Below are 24,433 nucleotides of genomic sequence, written 5' to 3'. Positions count from 1 at the left end.
GTGGCTCCGCGGGGTGATGCCGAACGAAGGCGTGTGTGGACCCTGAATTTCTTGAGTAGTCTTTTGAGTGTTAATGCTCCCGGCAGTTAGTATGTACGGCCTAAAGCTGTGTGGAAACGTCCCGCAAACTTTGGCTAAGGGGTGGTTATGTTTTCAGCTGAAGGGAAGGCTCACGTTTAGAGTTCTCGTTTGTTGGCTGTTTAAAATTACCGGGGTACAAAGTTGATAGTCAACGTTTCAAACCAGGCACGTTTTAAGTCTTAAAACGGTGTCAGTCAAAACAAGTAGCAGTACATTGTTCCTGGCCTTTTTGTTTTGTAATGTTTTGTAAGCTGCGATGAGAGGTGACTCGTCGCTCATATTCTACTGCCAAAGGTTTAGTTTAAAGGATTCTCGGATGTCTCCTTTGGAGTGGTGAGAGATGAACGCTGAATGAGTCCTTTAGGTCCATACTCCCAGCCTTCCCCTGCAACAGTTTGATTCTGGTTTGTATATCCCCATCTACTGGTGAGAAATGGGTCCTTCAAATACTCGGAGCTTCGTGGTAGGCAGCTGTGAACTGTGGAGATAAAAGCTTCATTTTAGTCTCTTGATGCCATAGAGAGGATGGCTTTGTGAAAAAGAAATCACACACTTCCTGCAAGAATTCAAGTAGCAAAAGCTTGGAGTGTCTGCTGCTTTCACTCGTGTATGCAGCTGAACGGTACTAACTGTTTAACTCTCCAAATAAATGTCGCAGTCATCAAGAGAACTTCAACCGTACCATTTAAAATTGTTACTTTGAATTGTTAGGTTGCCTGTTTTATATTTTTATTTTATGTGTTTTCACTTATTTATTTCTGCCAAAACAGGTGCAGCCATGCAAGAAAGCATACGTTTTGCCTCATCAGGAGATGACATTAAAATATGGGATTCCTCAACTCTAACTGTGGTGGAGCAGTTCAACCCACATACGCCCTCACATCCAGTCAGTTCACTGTGCTGGGCCAGCAATAGTATCCTTTACAGTTTCAGCCATATTTTTGTGGGTGTTCTGCAAAATTCCAGTGGTTTTTTTCTTTTTTTACTAAAGTGTTTGTAAAACACAGACCTGATGCGTTTTGAAGTCTCATATAAAAAAATTGGTATGTATTTTGTGGTTCCCCGTGTTGAAGGGATTTACAGAATCAGTTCATGATGGTAAATAATTCTGAAGAAGCTTCTTTTCTCTTAGGAGCCCACGCTTTTCTAATGGCTATAATATGCCTGAATTGCCTGCCAACTGTAAAGCTTACTCATTTGTTTCTTCAGTAGTTGATTATGATACTTGCTTTTAAGACAGTGCTTAATTAACTGACAAACTTGAACAAAGCAATTGCTAGTGTAGTAAAATTCTGTACATAGTGTAGTGAGGAAAATTGTAATCAAAGATTTTTTTTTTCCTGGGGCAGCTTCTTGTTGATTTTGATAGTCTTTGATAGTGTACGCTTACCTCTAACCCTGTAGGCAGTGGTTTTCTTTCCATTGCTTGTAGCATTTGGAGAGGAAGCACAAAGGCGTTGGCTGTGTAGGAAAACATCCATAGGATGGTGGTGGTTTATCATCAAAATAGATCTGACCCATTTAGGTCTTTCACCTCTGACTTGGAAGCCAGTTCTAGGATAATGATATGAGGGGCCAAGTGTTGGATGAACGTGTGAAAAATCTCAGAGGGCTGTCAGATGAACAGCTTGTATGGCTGTTACAGAAGAAGGTGGTGGTGCCTCGTCTTGATGTAGAAGGAGGACAGGATGCTGGCACATAGCAACTGCAAGTTCTGAATATCTGTCCTCTAAGTCAATGTATGAGAAAAAAGTGACACCAATTGGCACACAAATACATGTTTTAGCTATGGAGCTTTCAGAGAATATGAAGCACAGATATGTTTTCATGTATATGCATACACACTTGTATGTGTTTGGTAAACTTTATCTGTAGACAGTCTGTCTTAAATGCTTTCTGCTACCAAGTCTCCTCTTCATCTCCCAAAACTGAAACAATGAAGGACCTTCCTTTATAAACTTGTCAACTTGTTAGGGATAAAGCATTAGTTTAGGTTCTGCATAGTTTTGTAAAAGTCTGAAAAAGTGCCTTAAAATGGTGAAAGCAATAGCAAGCACTACCTAATGGTTCTCTTGTGTTAAATCCAGGCAATTAACCTGTATTATTCTTAAATGAGCAAGTACAAAATCATAATGGGCATTGGCCTGGAGACTAAATGATTAATCAATTTGTTTGGTGGCAGTGCAGGTGCAGTCTCCCTGCTCTGTAGTTCTATAAATGTTCCTATTACTTAGGGGTACTTGCTTTCATAAAAGGTCCTTTTTGGCCTTTTGTTTTTCTTTTCTCAGTACAGAGTGGGAGAAATTAGCAACTGCTCATTGTACTCTAGGAACTGTATGGTGAAGTAGTCTTAACATTTGTCATGACCAGGACCATTCTTTAAATCCATAGGCTACTAAGAGCAACAGACATTCCTTTGAACTAGTGACAAATGGGGCTCTTACTTGGGGGTGTGGGGAAACAGAACTGTGGACTGGATAAGCTGCCTTAGTGGTAAAGAGCTCTTAAGTAATACCTGGCAGATATTTCTTGTCTTTTCTCTCAAAGAAACTGCTCTCTTGCATTGGCAAGTAAGGGCTGCAGTTAATTCAAGAGCTTCTTAATGAAAGCTTAGAAAGTAGCCTTATGTTTCTGTTTCTAGGTCCCTTCAAGGTACAGTCCTTTAGACTGTTTAGCCAATCTGTCTTCTGTTCAATAAGGGAAACTTCCTGTTGCTTTTATTAATCACCAGTATCCCACAATTATGCTCCTTAACTTGTGACAAAGATAGATACCTGGCCACTGCTTCTGCTGCTGGTGATAAAATAGTTGTTTCAAGCTGTAAAAGCAAACCTGTTCCACTCTTCGAAATAGCTGAAGGAGTAAGTATGAGTAATGCTTTTCCCTTATTTTTCCCCACTTCACTTTGTATCCTGTGTGTCTCACATCTGTTCTGCATATTGGCATCAGTTTAATTCTAGTGTTGTTAGAATTGACACATATGGAAAAACATTTCCTTGTGTATTGTTGAACACATATAAAGAGTGGGGGCAATCGTGCTTTTAAAGCAGTTCTGTCAGTAAGAAGATACAGATGCAGTTATTCAAATATGATCACTTGAGGCAGTTGGTGGTTCAGATGTGATCTGACGTATAGGAGATAGACTAGAGCTCAAGTTTGAACTCATTTTCCAGCTTGAACTGGCAGTATTGTGCATGCCTATGAATTGCACCTGGGAAACACTGGAGTCTATGTAGAGGTTGTTCTTGGAGCGTACATATGCCAGCTTCTGGAATTGCAAGAAACATGAGAATGTGTGTTGTGTTCAAGGCTTTTTTTTTTTTTTTTTTTTTTTTTTTTTTTTTTTTCCTCTGTTAAATGGAAGTGGGGCACTTCAAAAAGCTGGGCTTAGTTTTAGATGAGTCTCTTCACATGGTCACTTAAATAGCTTGTTAGTGTTCTAAACCATTGTAATTATTCTCCTTGGATATCTGTTGTAATGCTAATTTGGACTGGAAATTTTCTGAAAAGTTGTTCAAACCTTGCTTTTAGGGTGCTGAAAACTCTTCAAAGGTGGAGCGTTTGTCCTGAAGATTTCACTGAATTTGATCTATAACTGATGCAATTCCTTGCAATTTTACCATGTCAATAATTAGATGGACTTGTTTTTTCTTCAGTTAAATCTTGAGAACTTAAAAGTGAATTTTCAACTTGATGGAACTGAATAATAATTTGTCCTCAATGTAGGCCTATCACTAAGATTGACATTTTTTTTTTCAAAAGCTGGTACTTCAGTGATTATTTTAAAAAGAATCACTTGACCAAATTATGAGGTTTGCTGCTATAATATTCCCTGTAATGTTTAGGGAATGTGAAGTATGTAACTTAGGCAACTTCTTGATTTTCTTCTAAAGAATTTTTTTTCCTTAACTTAGGACTTTTTTTTAAAAAAACCTCAGTATCTGAATAAAAGACTATGATTGCACTTTATGGAGCTATAATTTAAAGGGAAAATGCATATTGGAGGAAAAAGTGCCAAAAAATTTTAAATGGGAATGGGGAAATGCGAGCATTTGAGGGTTTATTAATTAATATGCTTACATTTTAAAGTATATTAAATGTATGTCCAAACTGGACTGGATTTTAAGTGCCTTTTGATGGGAAATGGCTGTAGAGTATGAAAGGGTCTGTCAGTGGGACTATTCGTGCTGGTGAAAATGAAAACACACATCAATATGCTTTTAAGTAGATTTGAATAAATCCCTTAATTATCTTTAACATACTTTTTTCTTCTTTCTCCATTAGGCAAAACAGACATGTGTGAGCTTGAATTCTAGTTCTTCACATGTTGTCAGTGGAGGCCTTGACAACACAGTTAATATCTGGGATTTGAAGTCCAGAAAGATTTACCGCAGCCTAAAGGTAAGTTTGGCTGAGGAAGAACTGCAGCTTTCCACTCCCAGGTTTTGCTGCCAACTGTAAAAAATACACTTTTTCTAAGTCTGGTGTCTGTAGTATCAAGGTCACAGATAGGAGCTAGCACACATCTGGGTCTTGTTGAAGTTTGTGTTCTTTATGAGCTGTAAGTAGCAAATTTAACAAACATAGGTAACTTGGTGTTTTCAGAGTACAATTCTATACTTTTATGTGCTTAAATTTTCAGAATAGACTTCTTATTTTGCAAATTTTTATTGATATTGTCTGATGGGGATTTTTTTCCAGGAGTTGCATTCCAGGTAATTGCTGTTTCTAGTATGTCAAGTGAGAAAACACTTCTGTATTTGTAGAGTACTGTAGCAGAACTAATGTTGTGCAAAACTGGGAGATGGTTTTCTTCTAACTGATCCAGTATGAATTCTCTAAAACGTTTTTATGATGCACAAAACTTAGGATGGCTTAGTATCTTTCCCAGATGCCTTAAGCAGTGGTTTGCCCTTATTTAGCACCACTGTTTTAAGAGGCTATGAAACTTCAGCTTTGATTTATACATTTTTTCCTTGGACTTACAGTTTGAAACAAAACTGCTAGGTAGCCAATACATTACTTTAAATATCTATTCCTACCTTTTGGGTTAGAAGTACTCGATTTTCTTCCCCTATATAGGAATATAGGGAACTAATAATACGTTCATTATACAGAATATCATCACTGCAAATGACTACTGAAAAGCTAGTTGGTAGATACGTGTGTTAATGCTAAAGGCGTCAGAAGGGGAAGTTGGCAGTAGCACATCACATAAACAGAAAATGTATTCAAATATCACTGGTTTCTGGGAGACTTTACTTGAAAAATAATGTTCATAACACCTGTGGTAAATATCTCTGTGGTTGTCCTGTTAAAATATTGTGTATAACTACATGATGATCTTTACTAATTTATTAAAACCACCTAATGCAAACAATCAGAGAGTGGTTATGATTGATCTTTGGTATGTTTTGCTGCTGCTTTCTGTGATATTTCATAACAACTCTTAAATCTTTTAAAATGTTACAGATGGTCATAAAAAATCAAGCTGAAGTTTTTTTGCAAAAGCATAAATTAGGAAGAATGTCTAACTCTCTCTCTCTAACCTCCCTTTCCCGCAGGATCATAAAGATGAAGTCACGTGTGTTGCATATAATTGGAATGATGGCTACATTGTTTCTGGATCTTTGAGTGGTGAAATCATCCTGCACAGTGTTACCACCAATTTGTCAAGTACTCCTTTTGGTTATGGCAGCAGACAGGTAGGCTGTGTTAAGTTCCTTTCAGGTATTAAGCTTAATTCACAGTCTTTAGAAATTGAGAGTACATATCAAGAGCTTTTAAGTTTTGTTACTCTGTTTCATTTTAATTTTTAAGAGTGCCCTTAAGGAAAGGAAAAAGCAGGCCACTGTGTGCATTATAGCCTTAAATAATAGGTAGCATCGAAATACAAACTTTTCAAGTGCCTTAATTTCTATACAGGTTAGAGCAAATTTTACTTGTAGACACTGGTTCCTCAAGAACAAACTTTTAGACATCTTAGAACTGATTAAAGCACAGTTGGTTTTACAAACCAAAGCAGGATTTCAACTCACGACTCGATGATATTGTTGCAAAGGGCAAAGATCATGTAGCCTGGGTTCTAACTTATTCAAACCTATCTGTATGGTAGGGGTGAATACAGGCCTGTATTTGGAAATAAGTTTATTTAATATGGAGATTAAAATTGCACAGCTGCTCAAGGAGAAAAGTAATGAGGTTTTATCTTACCTACTTAGCTGTTTAGTTAATATTTGGGAGAACTAGTTTGAAGGAAGATTGTGCACAAGACAAATACAAAGCATATGTACTACTTCAGGACCTTGGTAGGGTTTGCCACTGTAATTCCTTTCTGCAGACTCAAAAGATATTAAAAGAATTAGTGGGTATGACAAGGGGAATTCCCTTGATATGAGCATTTGCAGTAGTAAATGAGCTGTGTTGTCCCATTGGGAATTCCACTGTGTGCTCTTAGTGAGAATTGTCTTGTCTTAGGGATAGCCATGTGTTTGAGTTCTAGACATGCTTTCGTTTTTTACTGAATCATTTTTACAGAGGTAGGAGCTGCCTAGGGGATGCAGAACTGTTGCTTTGGTCCTAAACCTGACCTTTAATGTTGCGAGGAATATTGAAGTTGTGACTTATTCCTTTTGTGTTACTGCAACAGCTTTTTCAGTCTTAGATTGCAGATAGTGTCAAATTAAATTTTTCTCCTGTCTAGCACGAACAGTATAACTTGGTGAAAAATCTCTTTCAATCTCATAGCATCTTGGGAATTATGGTATACTTTCTGATGAAAAATCTCTGTTAAATTTAAACTATCTCTGCTCTTAGGTGCTGCAGTGTCTTTGATCCATTGCCAATCCCATACTTGTGTTGAAGCAAAATTGTACTTCATACTTGGTTTGATCTTAAAAATCCATCTATACAGTCAGGTCATTTTTCTGATTTGATTGTTACGGTCTTATGAAGAATGTGGATGTGAGGCAGGAGCTACAGGGAGGCCATGGCTGGATTATGCAGCTGAGGTGAATATCCAGAGCGAGGACTATGCTGCAAGTTAATTGGAAAATAAAGAAATTCTTGTGAGGATGATTTGCATGAACCTGTTTGATATATTCAGTTCTTTCCGCAAAAAGTGATTAGGAGTAGGAGAGATGCCATGAATAACTACTTTGTCAGATGAAATCAAGAGGTCTGCTGCAAAGCTGAGTGACCTTTAGGATGGATAAAGCTATTTGATGTGTTAAAGTAATTGCAAACAAAGAGCTCCTGTTCACATTCTGAAAGGTCTATAACATTTTCTTAGGGAGAGCAGTTATTTGATTATAGCTTTAATTTAAAATGGAATTGAGCTGTGATTTTGTAATGAGTTGGCTAGTTGGATGTCCCAGTTTACCAGCTTGCCTTCGATCCTAAAAATGGTCTTTACTTTTATGTGCAGAAATGGCTTTATTGTTGTTTTGGGTTTTAATTGGAGAATCAAAGGATTGGTTCTGCAGTGGAGCAAATATCTGAAGACTTGTGTAATTCTGTTAAATTTAAAAAGCTTTTACTTGATTTATAGCTTAGGGGCCAGGTTTCCTTAAGAATAAACTTGAATAGATAAACAGTGTATTATACTGTTTGATCCTGGCACTAGTTGTCTGACTTAGGAAGGGTCACCACTCCATAGTAACTTTTTTTAGAATTGAGGAATGTGAAGTCTAACTAACCTTATAAATTTTAGCTTGTCTGTGTTTGATTCAGCATGGTGGAATGTAGTTACCTTGCCAGTTAATTTCTCATGTTGTGTAGATTCTACAAGTAGCAGAATAGCCCAAGGCTGCCGTGCTTTCTGTGTCTTTAAACAAAATTCTTTTTGTAGGAGCATTGGCCTATATTCTGTTAATTGATTTTAATTTAGAAACACCTTTGTGTTTTATTAGAATTGAGTTCTTGCACAGAGTTGTTTGCAGATCCCGTAATTTGTCTTTGCTATTGGCATTCATTTAGACTACCAGATTCTTATCTGCCTGCTGTTGGGAGGATAAATTAAGGTTTGTTTCAAAATGTAATGTTTGTTCAAGTCTTCACTGCCTGATGCAATTCTCCTAGCAACAGGATTTAGTTCAGCTGTTTGAACAGCTGGCTGATTTGTAAAGGAGTGTGATGGATTCTGGCCACTCCATATACTGAAATGTTGCTGAAGTGGGGAGCAGTGGTAATATGGGGAATGTAGGCATATGAAAGAAAATGGAGAACTTGCCGAGACCTGTGAGATTAAAAGGATAAAGGAGAAAAGGAAATGGCCAACTTGGTAGGATAGGAAGGGAGGTTTGATAAGAGCTAGAAGAGAGTAATCTTGGTGGGCAGAAGGACAGGAGTGAGAAAATTAAACATGAACAGATGCCAGAGCAGTAAAGGGGAAGGTATTTGGAGGTGAAGAATTGAGAGAAATGTGAGAGTCAGGAATGTTTCACATGTAGATCCTGTTTGTAATTGAAGCTGTTACTCCTGAATCTCTCAGTATTTTTTTCAATGTAAATAAACAGAAAAATTATGATAAAAATGTCTCCATTGTGTCCAGTAGAGGACCATATTAATGATGAGGAGTCATACTCATTCCTATTTGAATATGCAGTTGAAAGTGCCACCTCTTTAAAGCAGGTTGAAGCAATTTGGTGTCCAGCAAGACATGCAATACAAGTGCTGGAAATGATGCTGGAAGAATATGAAGCAACACGTATTTCCATTAAAATGAAGTTAAAGACAGAAATAGGATAAAGGCCAGTACAATGTATTGTGGTGTGGTCTATGCCAGAATGAAACAATAGCTTTTTGAGAGCAGTTTCAGGCAAATAAAATATAAGAGCACTCATTGGACTGGACTTGAGTAAAGTACTTGATTCAGTGCTTTGTGAGAAAATACTAGAGAGGATGGGTAGGAAACTCTTTACATTGATAAATCAAACAAATATTTTCTTTCGTTATCTATCTTGTTTAATAGTTTCAGTAGTGCTTATGATAGTAGAAGTAAGGTCAACAAAACTGGGGAAGGGTCTGGAGCACAGGTCTTTTGAGGAGCAGCTGAGGGAGCTGGGGTTGTTCAGCCTGGAGAAAAGGAGGCACAGGGGGGACCTTATTGCTCTCTACAACTGCCTGAAAAATAGGTACTAGCAAGGTGGGGGTTAGTCTCTTCTCACAGGTGACAAGTAATAGGAGAAGAGAAAATGGTCTCAAGTTGCACCAGTTTAGATTGGATTTTAGGACAAAATTCTTCTCTGAAAGGGTAGTGAGGCATTGGAGCAGGCTGCCCAGGGAAGCGATTGTGTGACTCTAAGTAGACCTATGATGAAACCCAGTGGGAAGGCATTTGCCCATAAGAGAGGGTTGTATCAGTATCCAAAAATGATTGAAATTATAGACACGGGAATAACTGTGACAGAGTAGAAAGTGGGGGGATAACCGAGGCTCTTCTTTTTAGAGTAGGATTTCAAAATTCCTGAGGGAAAGAAGGCGTTGGATTTCTTAATATAAAATGACGATGAGTGAAACAGACTCAAAAAAGAAAATGCAATCTAGGATATTTCAGGGCGGGTATTTACAGTATAAAATGGATGAAGCGTTACTGCTGTTGCAAAGACAGTAGCAAAATATTTTGAGGATCATAAAAGATTTTAGTTGTCCATATTCAAGACAGATTCTTACTGGGAGAGTTGCAAAGAGACTGATGGTACTGGAAAACCAGTCCTGGGGGACTTTCTCACTTATTTTTTATATAGGAAAATAAAGCCTGAAGGAAGGTGAGGTTGCTGTTCATTCAAACAGGGGAAAGCGGCACTGGGGAGTTTGGAAACAGTTTTAAGTGTAAGGGCATTATGGTGACAGGAGTGAATAGGTGCAGATGGATCATAAGTAAAATTAATCAGGAAATTGAGTACTGTAATTTAGAATTAGAGCAGTGAGCTTCTGAAACATCCTCTGAAGCAATGTGGTGGAAATGAAGTATATTTTCTGAAAGGCAAGTAAAATTCCTGGATTACCTGGTTCTGTGATAGCGAGGCTGCGTGTGATAAACCACGCATGTTATTCTCTACTGTGGTTTTAGTCCCCAGGTTGAAGTCTGTTCTGCAGGACCTACATACTTGCTTAACTCTGGAATCTGTGTCTTATCAAATTGGCTTATATCCAAGTACCTCAAATCAGTGAAGGGGAATTAAGTTGAACATTCTTGGCAGAAGACTAGTTGGTGAAATAATGTACCTTTTCACTCCTTTAATTTGAGATGAAGTGTGATTCTTTTTTTTTGTATGAAGGCTGATAATTGCTGAAAAATTGAGAAATTTTTAGAGAAGTTTCCTTTTCTTGTCCTTAATTTTGCTGATCAGCACATATGGTACCCCATAATAGTAAAAAAAGTCTGCCCCTCTGATACCAAAAATGGTATTGTAATGGAAAATTAATTTTTCCGGTTTTACTATTTGTGTTTCAGAGTTGGAAGCCTTTGTAGACTACTTTAACTTCGTATTCCTCATCTGTTTGTGTCTTTAGAAAATAATTTAATATCGTGTTTAATATTGGTATTAAAATTCATTTTTATGTCTGTTTTACAGCCTATTCGACACTTGAAATATTCATCCTTTAAGAAATCCTTGCTGGGCACTGTTTCTGACAGTGGAAATGTAACTCTCTGGGATGTAAATAGCCAGAACCCATATCATAATTTTGAAAATACTCATAAAGCACCAGCCTCAGAAATCTGCTTTTCTCCAGTCAATAAGCTGCTGCTTGTAACTGTGGGTTTGGATAAAAGAATTATTCTCTATGACACTTTAAGTAAAAAGTGAGTATATGAAAGACCTTTTGATTTTAGAAGATTCGTTATTTGGGTTTTATAAACTGAAAAAACGTGCCGAATTATGACATGAAATAATTCATTCAGCCCCCATTCAGAATGGTTGAAGTGGTTGGCATATTGCTACTGGAGAACTTGCCCCATAATCTGTTTTGCTTTTTAAGTTAACAAACAATTAAAAAACTCCAAGGTGTGTGGGAACTGATTGAAGCCCAGATTATGAGTGATGTTCCCCAGTGCTTGTGTGTGGGCTTTTCTTGTTGATACAGAGCAGTTAACCTCTGTGAGGGACAGTACAGCCTGCTTTTCTAGTTAGGATAAAAGATGTAACTGTGGTGCACAGAGCTGCTGAGATAGGGGAGAATATTGGCTGAAAAAGCAGGAAATATGGGACATTGGTGAGGGGACTGTGTAGTAAGAGGGTAGGATGGCAAGTGATTTCGTGGGACATTGGTTTTAGCGTGAGTAGTGCTTTACTCTAGCTGAGTAAAAGCAGGAGTCTGTTTGCATTTTGGAAAGGTGTAGTAGAAGGATGCAAACTAAGACCTGAAGTTCTTCCCAGAGCTGTGGGAAGGGTAGAGTTGATAGGCTTGGAAAGCTAGAGGATGAGAGGATGTATGTAGTATGATTGCTGCTGCAAATGATGATATCAGTAAATAATGTTGGTGTTTGCTATTAAGAAGGTAATGTGATCCTGTCCCCATGAAGTCTTTTGGGGCATATGTAGTTTTTTTCTTGTTGAGCATGAATGCTTAGTATAAACCTAATCCACTGTGTGTTAAGATAGTTCACTGAATTTACTTGGCATTGGAAGTTGAACTACTGACCTGTAGCTGAATTATGAAAGCTTTGATATATATATATATATATTTTTCTTTTAGATATTCTGTGTAGAAAAGGCCAGCTTCTGAATTCTAAAAGATCCATCCTGTCCTTTTTCATATTTGAAGGTTACTGACAACAATTGTAGCTGATTTTCCTCTGACCACAGTAGACTTCATGCCTGATGGTACTACTTTGGCTATAGGATGTTCCCGGGGAAAGATCTGGCAGTATGACTTAAGACAACTGACATCACCAGTGAAAACAGTTATTGCTCACAAAGGCTGTGTGAAATGCATACGTCTTCAGTTCAGTAGCACTTTTTCCAAGGTAAAAAAAGCTTTCCTTTTTATTGTTCAATATGCAAATTAATGAAAGCAAAGCATGAGTTTAAGTTCTAAAAAAAGGTTAGCATTCACTGTCTAAGCATTACAGATGCCAACAAAATCAGATCATACCAGCACAGAAATTATAAACTGCTTAGTCTTAACTGCCTCTTTAGGTATTGTTAATTTGGAATTCCCCCCACTCCTAGCCTTAGTGTAGAAATAAGTGGAACTTAGTCTTCTAGGTTTTCTGGTGTGGATATGCTGCCTTTGCAGATCAGTTTGTAGCACCTCAGGTTCATTTGTAGGCAGTAGCAGAAAGGTCTATAATGGCCCTTCCGCTTAAGGAGAAGACACAGGGCTGCTCACCTTGAGATGTTTTGTGTGTCCTCTGTATGGACTTTTTGCTGGCACATATAAACAGTGGAGAAGTTAACTAAATAATAGAGAAGACTTAAGAGGTTTTTTCAAGGCTTAATTAGGCTCTACTGTATCCAGAAACCCTGTGCTTTCATTTAATGGACACTGAGAGAACCTTTGAAATGGATTCTTTACCACTCTGAGACTTTCCTTCTCCTTTAGTACACTTACTGCTAGTGGTTAACTATGCCTGTAAAATTTGGAGTCCCTAGTAATGTAATCCCTTATTTCTCCTATTGTCTAAACCTGGGATCAAAATTGACTCATGCAAGGTCACTCCACTGTTAAATTCTGTTGCTATCTTTGTGAAGGTCCTCACGGTATCTGTATGATAATACGAATGTTTCCCATGCTCTTTGAAGTTACATTAAGGTACCTTTTTTTTATATTTATAAAGGCATATCGCCTAGGCAACCTTTACAACTTGAACTGATTTTTTTTGCTGTTTTTAAAAAGGAAAGTATATTGGGATACATTTTTACTTCTGGCTGAAGGCATAATAAATTATCTTAATTGGTTCCATTTTTTCTTCAGTCTAACCTTACAGGTTCTTCAAATAAACCTGTGTCCAAAAGAGTAGAAGTCAAAGCTGGTAGTAATCTTGGAGGAATTCAAAATACTGGCATCAAAAACATTGCCTCTCAAGCATCAGCAGCAGTTTCCTCTCATCTTACATTGACTAATGAGAATAAGGGAGGAGAGATTTTTCAGGAGAAAACAGGTAATTTTGTATTCCTACTCTTACAGTATTTGGCATAATGGTGAAGATGGAAGCAATGTTTCGTGTTTTGACCATTACAGTATAAAAATTTCACTGAGGGAAGGGCATTTGTTAGGAAGTATTGTGTGCATATGCATGCACATCTGCATCTTCTTTTCCCTCCCCACTGCATAACACATGCTGTGAGACTGTAGGAGGTAAATTGGGTCCTACTATAAGCTTAAGACAGGTGAAGTCTTATAATTGTGGTGGCACTGTGGGACTATCTCTTGCATTCTGGCTTCTTGTAGATTATGTACATAATGTAGTTACTGATACAATTTCTACTTGGAATGCAGAGCTAAAGGTTTGTAATTCTGTTAACAAATAGGAGTAACAGACCTCATCCAAAAAAAAAAAACCCCACAAGCAAGCAAAACACAGAGAAAAAAAAAACCCAACCTAGTCCAAAAACCCAAGTGACAACTGAACTGTATTTTTGTGAGAGGCATGATTCCAGTATCACATGGTAGGAAAGATGTTAAATATAGTTGCAAGGCTGATTAGTTGTATAACTGTACTTGCTATCTATGCCTCTGAAATTAACAAGTTCTTCGTAAAAATTCTGAGCATTCCGAAACTCTGCCACTGTGTGAAATGTACTCTTAAAATTTTATTTATTCAAGAGTTCTGAAAATATCAAATCAGTGACACTGCTAGTTTGATTCTTGAAAAAAATCCTCAATCCATTTTAATGCAACAGTACTTTTCCCCTCCCTTTTAAAATAAGGAGAAATACATTTAGTAACAGTAATTAGGCAATAAGCCACTGCAGTACGTAGGCATGTGTATTAATGACCTCCCTTGGGTATGCAGTAAAGTATGATGTGAAGTAGAATGTTTCCTGTGTATGCAAGAAGTGCTGCTAATCAACATTACTGAATGGTGAAATTTTTATTTTGGTTAAAACATATGATTTATTATCTTTATTTGAAGGTGTAATGTCTGTTACCCCTTAAAGAGGACCATGCATAATACATAAATGTTTTAAGAAAATAAAGGCTTACCAAGTAAAACAGTTTTCTAATCTGAGTGTTCACTTTAAAAGTAAACACCTCTGAATACTCCAGAAGATACGGTCTTTAAGGTTAAGAATGGGAATGGATGAGATACCACAAATGGCATTTGTTCTCTGGAATTTCTTCTAGAACCTGTTTATGGGACTTAACTTTGGAGAAATAAGGGACATTCAGCAAAGTAATCTGATAGCGTATTTAAACAAAATGGAAGCTTTCTACCACAGGTAGTTTTAAGGTACAAAAGTATAAATGAAGTCAGAATGTGGTGAGAAACTTGGATGTACTTTGAGCGGGCTTCCCATAAACTCCTATTTAACAACTGTTGTCTGGTTTAGGTACTTAACTACATTTAGATTACTGGGAATGTGTAAAAGTGCACAAGACATTTTGACCCAACTTTACATTACACTTTCTCCACGTAGATCCTCTAAATTTTGGCACAGGTTGATATTGCACCTCTAATTTGACTCAGTATACCAAGTATTTACTTAACTAGCAATTGCAATCCTGTGTTGGTGTCACAACTGACACATCTGAAGAAGTAGGGAAATGTAATACATTAATACATTTTTATATATTATATTTAATATATTAATACATTTAAATGTGAAATCTTAAACATGACTCAGGTTCCACTTAAGGTAAATACTTGGACATGATCAATTGCGGTCACCCACTGACACTGACCGTGCCGTAATTATGCCTCCCCTGCTGGGGGAGAATTTTAGAGTCTTTGCCAGGAGCCCGAGAGACGAATGGGGCTATCGGCCTTCTCTGCTTTCAGATAGTTGTTTATTAAGCCTTATCAGAGAAATAGAACCACTTAATGTGACCCAGACATAGCACAGAGCAGAGAATGCAGGAGAATGCCCAATTATCAAGATTACACAGTCTTTTAAAGGTAAATTAACCAATGGTCACTAAAAGCGTACATTATTTTTACTTTTCCACCAATGTATAATAAATCATCTAGTCACGTAGACAGGAACTGCGGAATTCTTTATCCAGTCATCCCAAACTACTTCTACTGCAGAATATGGAGTAGTAGAAGAAGAAGGAGGTCTGGAGAACAACAACAATCCTCCATTTTGAAGTTTTTTGCTTTTATCTATTTACTATATTAACAAACCCAAATCATCTAAATTTTTCACCCTGTGACAATCTTACATAATATTTATTCTATCACCTAGTTCACACCAGTGTAGGTTCTAATTCTTCCCAGAGGATAGGCAATTTTTTCCAAGGACAAAGGTCAAAAACAGTGCTGTCTAGGGGGGTAGAACCCTTCAAAACAGGCAGAGAAATATTCTCTGTACTCTGGGTTCCTACAACCCACACAGTCATATTTGGATCACTTGAGCAAGTAATCCCACATAGAGAAGTACTTAGAGGTTTTATGAACATTTTATGAAATTATGAAAGTTTTTTTGGTGGTTGTCTGAGCAGTTTAATTAACCTCTCTAAAAACTGTAGTTTGAATAATTACTGAGCATTTTTTTGACTTACGATATGCTTCCATTCTTCAGACAACTGTCCTTAGTACCATGCATACAAAAGCCAACTTTTTTTTCCCCCCTGGATTGGGTCAGGGATGGGGCTTGAGGGTAAAGTGGGGAAAGGTCTAGGAAGAAGTTTGGTTGGGGTTTTTTTGTCTGCAATTTTAACTCAAATTCAATTTTCTATTATTAGAATATATAAATTGATTTTCTAATATTAGAAATAAGCAGAGCATATACTAGCACTAGGAAAGCTTTAAAGAAGATGTTTCACATATTTTCTCTTGGAATGCTTAATGGCCCCAGTACAGCAAATTCCTCTTCTTGCAGAACAAATTTTAATTTTTATCATCTGGAAGTGGTTACCTTATTAGCAGAAGGTGCAGTCACTAGTTTTCACTTCACCTGATCCAGCATAAAATTGCCGCATCCATCATAATAGATTTCTCTGAACATGGGTGGGTTCTCCAGTTTTACAACCCTCCTCTTTAGCTTTAAGTTGTAGTCACCTTTGTTGACAGCCCAAATGAAGAAGTTAAAATTGCCCCTGTAAGTGGTATCCGCAGACAGTTCTCAAGTGCTTATTGGACTTGCCAGGTGTCATGCTTGGTGTGAGATTGTTCAGCCATAATGTATGTTATTTTTGGAAAAGGTCAATTACTAACTGAACGTTATTGTGTTTTGAAGGTTTTCCCCATAGTTCCAGCTTGGATGTCATTCCATCTAAAGAAACAGATCATGGGAAAAGTGCTGAATTAAATAACTTTGATGATTTGGGTCGAAGTAGTTTAGGAGATGTGTTTTCTCCAGTCAGAGATGGTAAGTTACTAATACTGAAATTTGTAAGGCATCGTTTGTGTGCATGTAGTGTGACAAAATGTCATTTAGGTCTTATTGACTGCTGTACCTACTTGATATTTAAATTCGTCTTTGATTATGGACTTGATGCAGTGATACAAATAAACACTTCATTTGTCTTCTGTGTTCTGCTATTTTGTAGATATTATTGCAAATAAAGTGACTGAAGATCCTCAAGGAAAAGGAAGTGGTAAGCATATGCCAGTGATAGGCCTTTGGAGGTCTGTGCTAGTTCTCACATGCTGATTTTCTCATACCATTGAAAACAAGCAAATGACGAAAGCAGACACTGAAACAACTTTTCTGGAAATTGTTTGACATGTTGAGGCAGTAGCAGGAAGTCAAGAGTATGGTTCTAAAGTGATTGGTATTTTTCCTTTATACAATTTATAGTGATATACAAAGGCTTTTCCTGCTTTTTTTTCTTACTGTTATAAGGATGGTAGCAGCATAAGTTGGATTTAAGGATTTAGTTTTTGCGGGGTGCATTTTTTGGCAATTTCTTTTGTTAATCAGTTTTGTATGAGTGTGCAGGCATTTTAATTGTGGGATAGATTTGGTGTGGGTGTTTATTGACCTGTGTGTTTCATCTTTCCCATTTCATTTTAGGCCTGGATTTCCAGTCCTACCTTGTGGGTTTGGATTTTCTCCCACAGCCGACCACTGCCTTTCCAGTAAAAAGAAACCCAGTGGGCAGTAGTGCACAAGGGGTACAGTCCAGCCCATTACATGCACTTGGGGGATCTCCAGTTAAAGAAGAAGAACATCCAGAGACTGACACTAAGAAAATAAGTCTTGGAAAACAAGAATCTAAAGAAGTCTTAAAGCAGGTATTCTTGTTATGAGTGGTCTTCTTAGAATCTTGACAGAATGTTACTACTTGAAGAAAAAAATCCTGAATAATGCCTCATCTAATTTTATTTTGTAATTCTGTTCACACACTATTAACACTTATCCATAAAACCTTTTTTATTAGGTGATTAGGTGAATTGGCCTTCAGCAATGGAAGATAAATGTATGTTTGTCTTAAATAAGATCAAGTTACATAAGTTTCCGTGAAACAAAACAGGTAGCCTGAGGAGTATTTTGATTTTTTTCTAGAAAATCAAGAAGGATCACTAGGTGGTTGCACCAGTATGATTGATTGTTGTTTGTTAGATCAATTCCACCCTCTTCTTTCCCTGTTCTCAATCTCCCTCTTTTTCTTGAGATATCTTTAATATGCCTCTGCACAGAGCTTTGCTACTTTTGTATTGCTCTTGAGAAGTCTGAGTTTGCTAGGAATGATATAACTTAGTCACAGCAGTTTTGATGTGAAAATTAAGAGGCCCCCGCCTTTTGCACTTGCTTCCATGTGCCCACTTGAGGCAACTTGGAATGTTTTAGCAATCAGTTTTTCAGATATCTTGCTAGGAAATGAAAAGCACGTATTTCTGAGTAGATTCCTAAAAGCAAAAATGTTTGAAAGTGCATTTTGGAAAACTTAGTCTTCAAATGCAATTAGACAATTGTATCAAGTAGATTTCATCTTTAAAAGAAAAAAATATTTTTGTTGTCAGGTTTCAAAATCAAGCTTATCAAGCACAGAACCTATAAGTTCTTCACCATCATCCACTCCTGATGCAAATGACAAACTGATGAAGAATATTCAGGCCCATCCTGCATATGATCTACCAGTAAATGGTACTACCTCAACAAGTAAGTTGATAATTTTGGCCCAATTCTAGGTGTGGTTGATTGTAAGCTGATTTGAAATCTCATAAAATGGACTTAGCATTAAAAAAAGAACATCTGATCTCGATTCTTTAAATCGAGCCAGCCCTCCTAGAATGTCTCTGGTTGCCTCTGAAAAGACTCATTCTAAATCTGTTTAGGTTTCTTTTACCAAGCAATATTTGAGGTAAAATTAATGAAATAAATAAATTTTTTTTAAAGTATCAGGGTAATGCAGAATATGAGGGGGTTTTATTTGTCTTGAGGGTTCTCAATATTTTATTTTCAATTGTAAAGGTTCAAAGATAACATCACCTGTCAGTGCTGGAGTTGCAAGTTCGTTGTCAGAAAAAATAGCAGAAACCATTGGGAGTAGCAGACCAAATGCACCTCTGACATCAATTCAAATAAACTTCATTCAGAATATGATACAAGAAACAATGGATGACTTCAGGTACTTGTATTCATGCAGTGTTGTTGTTTTCAGTGACATGTTTTCTTAATGGGATGTTTCAGCATTTGCTCTTAACAAATTTCTCTTTGGTTTAGAAAATTACACCATTTATAGCCCTATGTTTTAAAGTCTAAGTATGAAACTTAGATTTTAATAGCTCTGATGACTAATTAGACTGATGCCTCCGAGGGCTGTTGGTGTATTGTTGAGAGTCTTTCTGAAGAATGGCTAAAAAGCAAAGGTCATGATGACACTGTAGGATTGATAAAGATGCAGACTTGGCAAGGATACTAAATCCTTGTGCAAGGAGTTGTACAAATGACAGGATGTGAGTCCAGATAAGTAAGCTGAAAGAAACCATATGGAAGAGAAAAGATAAGACCACAGTGATCTCATGGAATAGCTCCCACCAATAAGGAGCTCAGCTTTTGCAATATGTATGAGCTAATTAGTAGTACTATAAGTATGTGTAGATTATTACAATAAACGAGACTTGCTGACCACAATGCCGTGAGGCTTGTCTCCCGCGACTCCACCCGACAGTGTATGACTTTGCTGACGTTTCCAGAATGAGTGAATATTTCTCAGGTGGTAAATGTAGTCTGCATGGCGAGGTTCTTACTCTTTTCCTGAAGCCTTGCGCTGTTTTCTTTCCCTTGTTGCTCATCTCCCTATCCCAGCTGGAGAAATTTCAATGCTGAGGAGAGTTTGATGTAGCCAGTTGACTTGTGTTGGCTTTGATTGTTGTTAGCTTGGCATGTGTAAGGTAAAACAGTGTGTGTTTATTTCTGCTGGTGAAGCTTTGCATTGAAATAATGTCTGTGCTGTAAGTGATGGTTGGTGTCAGATTACTTTGTGGATCCAACCAACATTCCAAGTGTTCTGAAAGAATTCAAATTAGCACAGTTCTATTTAGAGTGGAGTTTGAAGAAGGTGAAGAAGTTAAGAGAATCGTATCTAGGGGATCACTTCTCAACCCATGTTTAAGATGAAATAGGTTGAATGGCGATGATGGAGAGGAGAAGAATTGCTGGGCAGGGGAAATGCTGCTGTCTTGATGACAAAAAGCAATGCAAAACTATCTTAATAGGTCTGTGTACTATGGCTGTTCTGTATCTGCCAACAGAAAAAATACATCAGATGTTATTTAATGTCTTTACATAAATATAATATGGTAAAACTCACCTGGGATTTTTTGGCAATAAACATGCATCTGATGAAAACCTGTAACTGATGTGACTTAAAATGCAGTCTATGTATTGCAGATGTGTTTTCTTGAAAGTCTGTGTTCAGGCATCCCAGAGTTAGAAGTTATGCTTGCCAGTCTTTTACTTCCAGTACCTGAGATCTGGAGCCTTAAATACTGTGTTTTTCCTCTGACCTATACTTTCTGGAGTGACTGGAAAGGTGTGCTGGCCCCTTTCCCAGTTGTAAGTTGCAGATACATTTAAACTGATCATAAAGGATTGTTAGTACTGGAGTCAGTAAGAGGGAAGGGAACTATTGCAAGCTTCTCATTGATGTAACTACCTTTCAGTCTCTGGAATCTAAAGAAAGGATTTTTTTTCTTCCTCGCCTGAAATTCATTCCTCCTCAAGTAATGGGGGGAAAAGCCCTGGGCCTTTAGGAAAGGACTAGGAATAATATATGATTAATTTGGTTCCAAAAAGATGTTTGTTTCTTTATCTCCCGGTCTTTGGGAGATAACCTCTATCTTTGGATTTATAAGGTGCTAGCTGGCATCTATACTTGATACACTCAAAGAAGATTGCCTTCAGTAGGAGTTCTGTAGCGCAATAATCTATGGAAAGAGAAAGTGAAGATTCCCTTTGGGTTTGCTGTATGTTTGAAGAAAGGAAAATGAAGTAAGGTCTGTGTGCATCCGCTTAAGAAACACCTTGCTTTGTCAGGCTAGTGGTACCTATAGCACAGTACTCAGTCCTAGATAACTGCACTGTGCTGCACTCTTCAGGAAGAACTTGTGAGCTGTCCTCCTTGTTCTTCCTCAGCATCTGGAACTGCTGTATTAGTCTCCTGTTCAGAGACTATTTTCAAGCATGGCTTTTGTAGTGTGGAATGGTTGTCCATGAATTAATGAATTCATGTCCACAGATTAACCTGGAATTGTCTATGGGCTTGAGGGTAATGTATCACTTACCACAGTTGATGTTTTGGGCCCTTTTACAAAAAGGTGCTGAAAGTTATGTCCTGAAAAGGTGTATCTCCAAGTACAGATAAATATCTTTCTCTGTGGTGCTTGTGATCAAGGGATTGAAAATCAGCTTTGAATGGTAAAATAAAAGGAGTTTATAGTTTGCAAGTGAAAAAAGAATCTTGATATCACCGTATATATGTTTATGTTTCTAAACTTAAAAGGTTCTACATCTTTGTGTATGCTCAAAAAATGGTACTTAAAAAATCAATGTCACAACAAAAGCATTCCAAAAATATGTCGTAGAGGATTATGTTCCATGGTCTAAGGGTTTCTAGACTCTCGTTGGGAGTGAAGGTGAGGAATTGTGAAGTTTTGGGTGCTGAGGGTTGGAGAGAGACTGGTTCCTAAATAAGTCTAAGCATTGTCCTTTTGCAATTCTTCCCCCAGAGAAGCATGCCATCGAGACATTGTGAATTTGCAATTGGAGATGATCAAGCAATTCCATATGCAGTTGGTACGTACAAAGACCATGATGGGAAATGTATTCACTTTTCAATTTTGGTAATACCAAATTTGGTAATATCAATCTTTTCTCAAAACTGAAAATGTATTTTATTTATTAAGACCAAGAAAGGGAGGATTTGATATGGAGGGGGAAAGTATGAATGGGAATCCGTTAAATTGTTTTTTGTTTGATTGATTAATAAAGGGAACCTGGGGATTGAGTAGGTATAAATTCCATATTTCAGGAGTTTTAAACAAATGGAGATGTCCTTTGGAAAGGGCCAAAGTCTGGGTAAGGAGAAGAAAGATGGAATTCAAATAGAAAGCTTCACTTGTATGTACTATATGCATACTGAGCTGTTCTGTATTCTTTAGCTTCACCTTTTTATGAATCTTTGTTCTTTTGATCTGCGTTAAAAAGACCTTGTCTCAGTACTGAGCGTTTAATGGAACCTGCATTAGGAGATTCTCATCCTGAAGAACTGCAAAATATCCTTTGATAAAATATTCACTAATGTATTAATGATCAAAATGCTGTATGTCAGCATAAAAAGGAAAATCTTACTTTTCTTATCAGAAGTTTTTAAAAACAGAATTATCTGCATTATTTCATTTTCAAAAGAAATATGAAAGCCAGTAGGGTAAAACTGGAGTTACTAACTTTATTACTACTGATTGGGACTTTTTTTCTTCTCTGTAGAATGAAATGCACGCTTTACTTGAAAGATACTCTGTAAATGAAAGCTTAGTAGCTGAAATTGAGAGACTGCGAGAGGAAAACAAAAGACTGAGGACTCACTTCTGAAAAATTTACTTTGCTAATTTTATTAGCATGAACTCACTACAGGTGATGTGTTGTCTATGGCAGATCATCTATCATCATTGAAGTATTGTTTGAAGACCTGCTATTATTTTGAACATGAATCTGTTCTTCTAAGTAACTGGTGTAAGATACTATATGTAATTATAAAATTTGTAGCAGATAGGCACTGTATAAAGAAAATTTGCATCCTCATGCTAACCACCTTGAGACGCAGCCGTCTAACAGAAAAACTGAAAGGACAAGTACATTATTGGAGTTTTAGCAATATGTAAAGTGCCTTTTCATAAACAAAATTAAACCAGGACAGATGCTTTTACTGTAAGAACTTTTTTATATATACCTACTTTTCTATCTGCTTCTTTATTCTGCTGCTGTCAGAAACAATCACTACAGCTTGCCTTTCAGATACTTTCCTTGAAGAAAAAGGGGAGCGAAAGCTCCTCTTTTGCACAACACGGAGTCTTGTTTACAAAGAGTTGGAAAGTACAGTAGTCAGTTAAGTTCGTTCAACTGGCAACTCTTCAGTCCTGAGTAAAACTAGAGCTTGAAAATATTCCCAGATTTCGTGCCACAATCTTTCTTGTTGAATTCATAAGTTTGTTGTTCTAACAAATGCTACATCAACTACACAATGAGATTTTTTGTTATTACTTTGGCTATGAATTAGAATTCTTTTTATTTACATGTATTTGAATGTTGTCATAGCTTGTCTGATTTGAATGCAACTTTAGTCTTCAAAATGTAAGTATATTGATAATGTAGCCATTAATAATGCGGCAATGTGTAAATGAGGTCTTTCAGTCGTTGACTCAAGCACCTTTTGTGCCCAACCTCCCCTTCCATTCATAGTGAACAACACTTAATACTGAGCAGTTTTGTTGCGATTTTGAGTCTTCTTGGTTAGCATTATTGTGGCCTTCTTGAGATAGCTGCCTAACAAATCTATTATCTTGTATGATTAACAGCCATTAAAGAGAGATCATTACTTCAGTAGCATAATAGTGTGTATTATTATAATCATACTGGTGTGTAAACATTTCTGAAATGAAGCTCAGTGTGAAGTCCTGACTGTTGAAGCGTGTGGGATATTTGGCATGGCCTTTATTTTGCCAAGAAGATTTAATTTAATCTTAAATTTTAAATTTCTTTAAAAATTAAATTAAAATGTTAAAGTGAGTTAAATTTTTTTCTGAAAGACGACTTCTACAGGTGCTTCGTGCTATTTAAGTTGTTCTGGAGGCTTCTTAATTTTCCCTCTAATACTTGCTTGTTTCTTTTCACAAATTCAAAACTCAAAGGAAGTCTGAAGAACATGGCAGGTTAATTAGTTACAACATCTAGTGTTTAAATCCATGATGACACTCTTCTACTAAATGAGTAGATAAATAATGAAAGCCATACTATATAGTATAACTTATTTTTATATGTTGCAAAACTAAAAGAAAAACTCCAAACCTGTCTATAACTTTTCCTTACCTTTTTTTTAAAAAGAGACTTCCTTTTTGTAATGTTATTCAATGAAAAACCATCTTGTCGCAAAATGAGGGTGTTCAAGTAGCCTTTAATATTAGGAAAATGACTTTAAATGTCTGTTCTACTGCTTTTATAAGCTTTAAAAAATATTTCTATATTACATATAACTTCATAGTGAAAGGAAGCAAAGAACATTGGGGGTTTTTTACTAACTTAACACAGTCTAGAGAGCTCTATGGTAAGTTCATGTGATATGTAAGCTTGACCTATAGACTACACAGTTCATGAAGACAGTAGTAGTTGAAGGTAGCAAAAATATCTTAGCATTCTTCTACGTGCTTTCCAGTGTTAATGAAGTAACCTTGCATATTTCCGTCTCTTGGTTTGTTTCTTCAAGTGCTCTTGCTGGTGTACCCGGATGACAGCAGGGAATTAGACAAGTATCTTGGGTATTTTGCTTGTAGGTAATTTGTTTTCTTGACTCAGAACTGTATAATGCTTTTAATTCCCAAATGGCAGTGACTAGAGCAAGAGTGATTAAAAATATTTTTAGGGCTTTTGTCCGTATCTCAGGATTACTGTAGCGCAAGTGGCTACACATGGTGTGTGGAGACCCACTCTGCCTATCACTATAAGGGTATGTTTTGCCTTGTACTCAATCTGATTTGTATGTTAAAATAAAGCTTGTTTTAACCTTTTTGAGGAAAAAT

At 36.9% G+C, this 24,433-nt stretch overlaps 1 protein-coding gene across 1 annotated transcript; it reads left to right on the top strand.

Annotated features, from left to right (window-relative positions):
- Positions 1-824: 824 nt before the first annotated feature.
- NEDD1 (neural precursor cell expressed, developmentally down-regulated 1) lies at positions 825-24,432 on the top strand. Its single transcript, XM_008636549.2, has 14 exons — positions 825-995; positions 2,848-2,942; positions 4,366-4,482; positions 5,646-5,786; positions 10,659-10,888; positions 11,851-12,052; positions 13,003-13,189; positions 16,431-16,562; positions 16,744-16,791; positions 17,211-17,431; positions 18,161-18,299; positions 18,612-18,768; positions 21,371-21,437; positions 22,128-24,432. The coding sequence occupies exons 1-14, from the start codon at positions 860-862 to the stop codon at positions 22,230-22,232; spliced, it is 1,977 nt and encodes a 658-aa protein (XP_008634771.1). The 5' UTR covers positions 825-859; the 3' UTR covers positions 22,233-24,432.
- Position 24,433: the final 1 nt, after the last annotated feature.

Source organism: Corvus brachyrhynchos, unplaced genomic scaffold (genome assembly GCF_000691975.1).
Source record: "Corvus brachyrhynchos isolate BGI_N302 unplaced genomic scaffold, ASM69197v1 scaffold56, whole genome shotgun sequence".
In the NCBI taxonomy this organism is placed as follows: Eukaryota; Metazoa; Chordata; class Aves; order Passeriformes; family Corvidae; genus Corvus; species Corvus brachyrhynchos.
Note: the sequence above shows the minus strand (reverse complement) of the source record. Positions and strands in the feature narration are given on the sequence as shown.

Coding starts and splice junctions, on each gene's coding strand:
- NEDD1 (XM_008636549.2), top strand. CDS start 860: ATGCAAGAAAGCATACGTTTTGCCTCATCAGGAGATGACATTAAAATA. Junction 996..2,847: donor ACTGTGCTGGGCCAGCAATA/GTATCCTTTACA, acceptor CTTGTGACAAAG/ATAGATACCTGGCCACTGCT. Junction 18,300..18,611: donor AAATGGTACTACCTCAACAA/GTAAGTTGATAA, acceptor TCAATTGTAAAG/GTTCAAAGATAACATCACCT.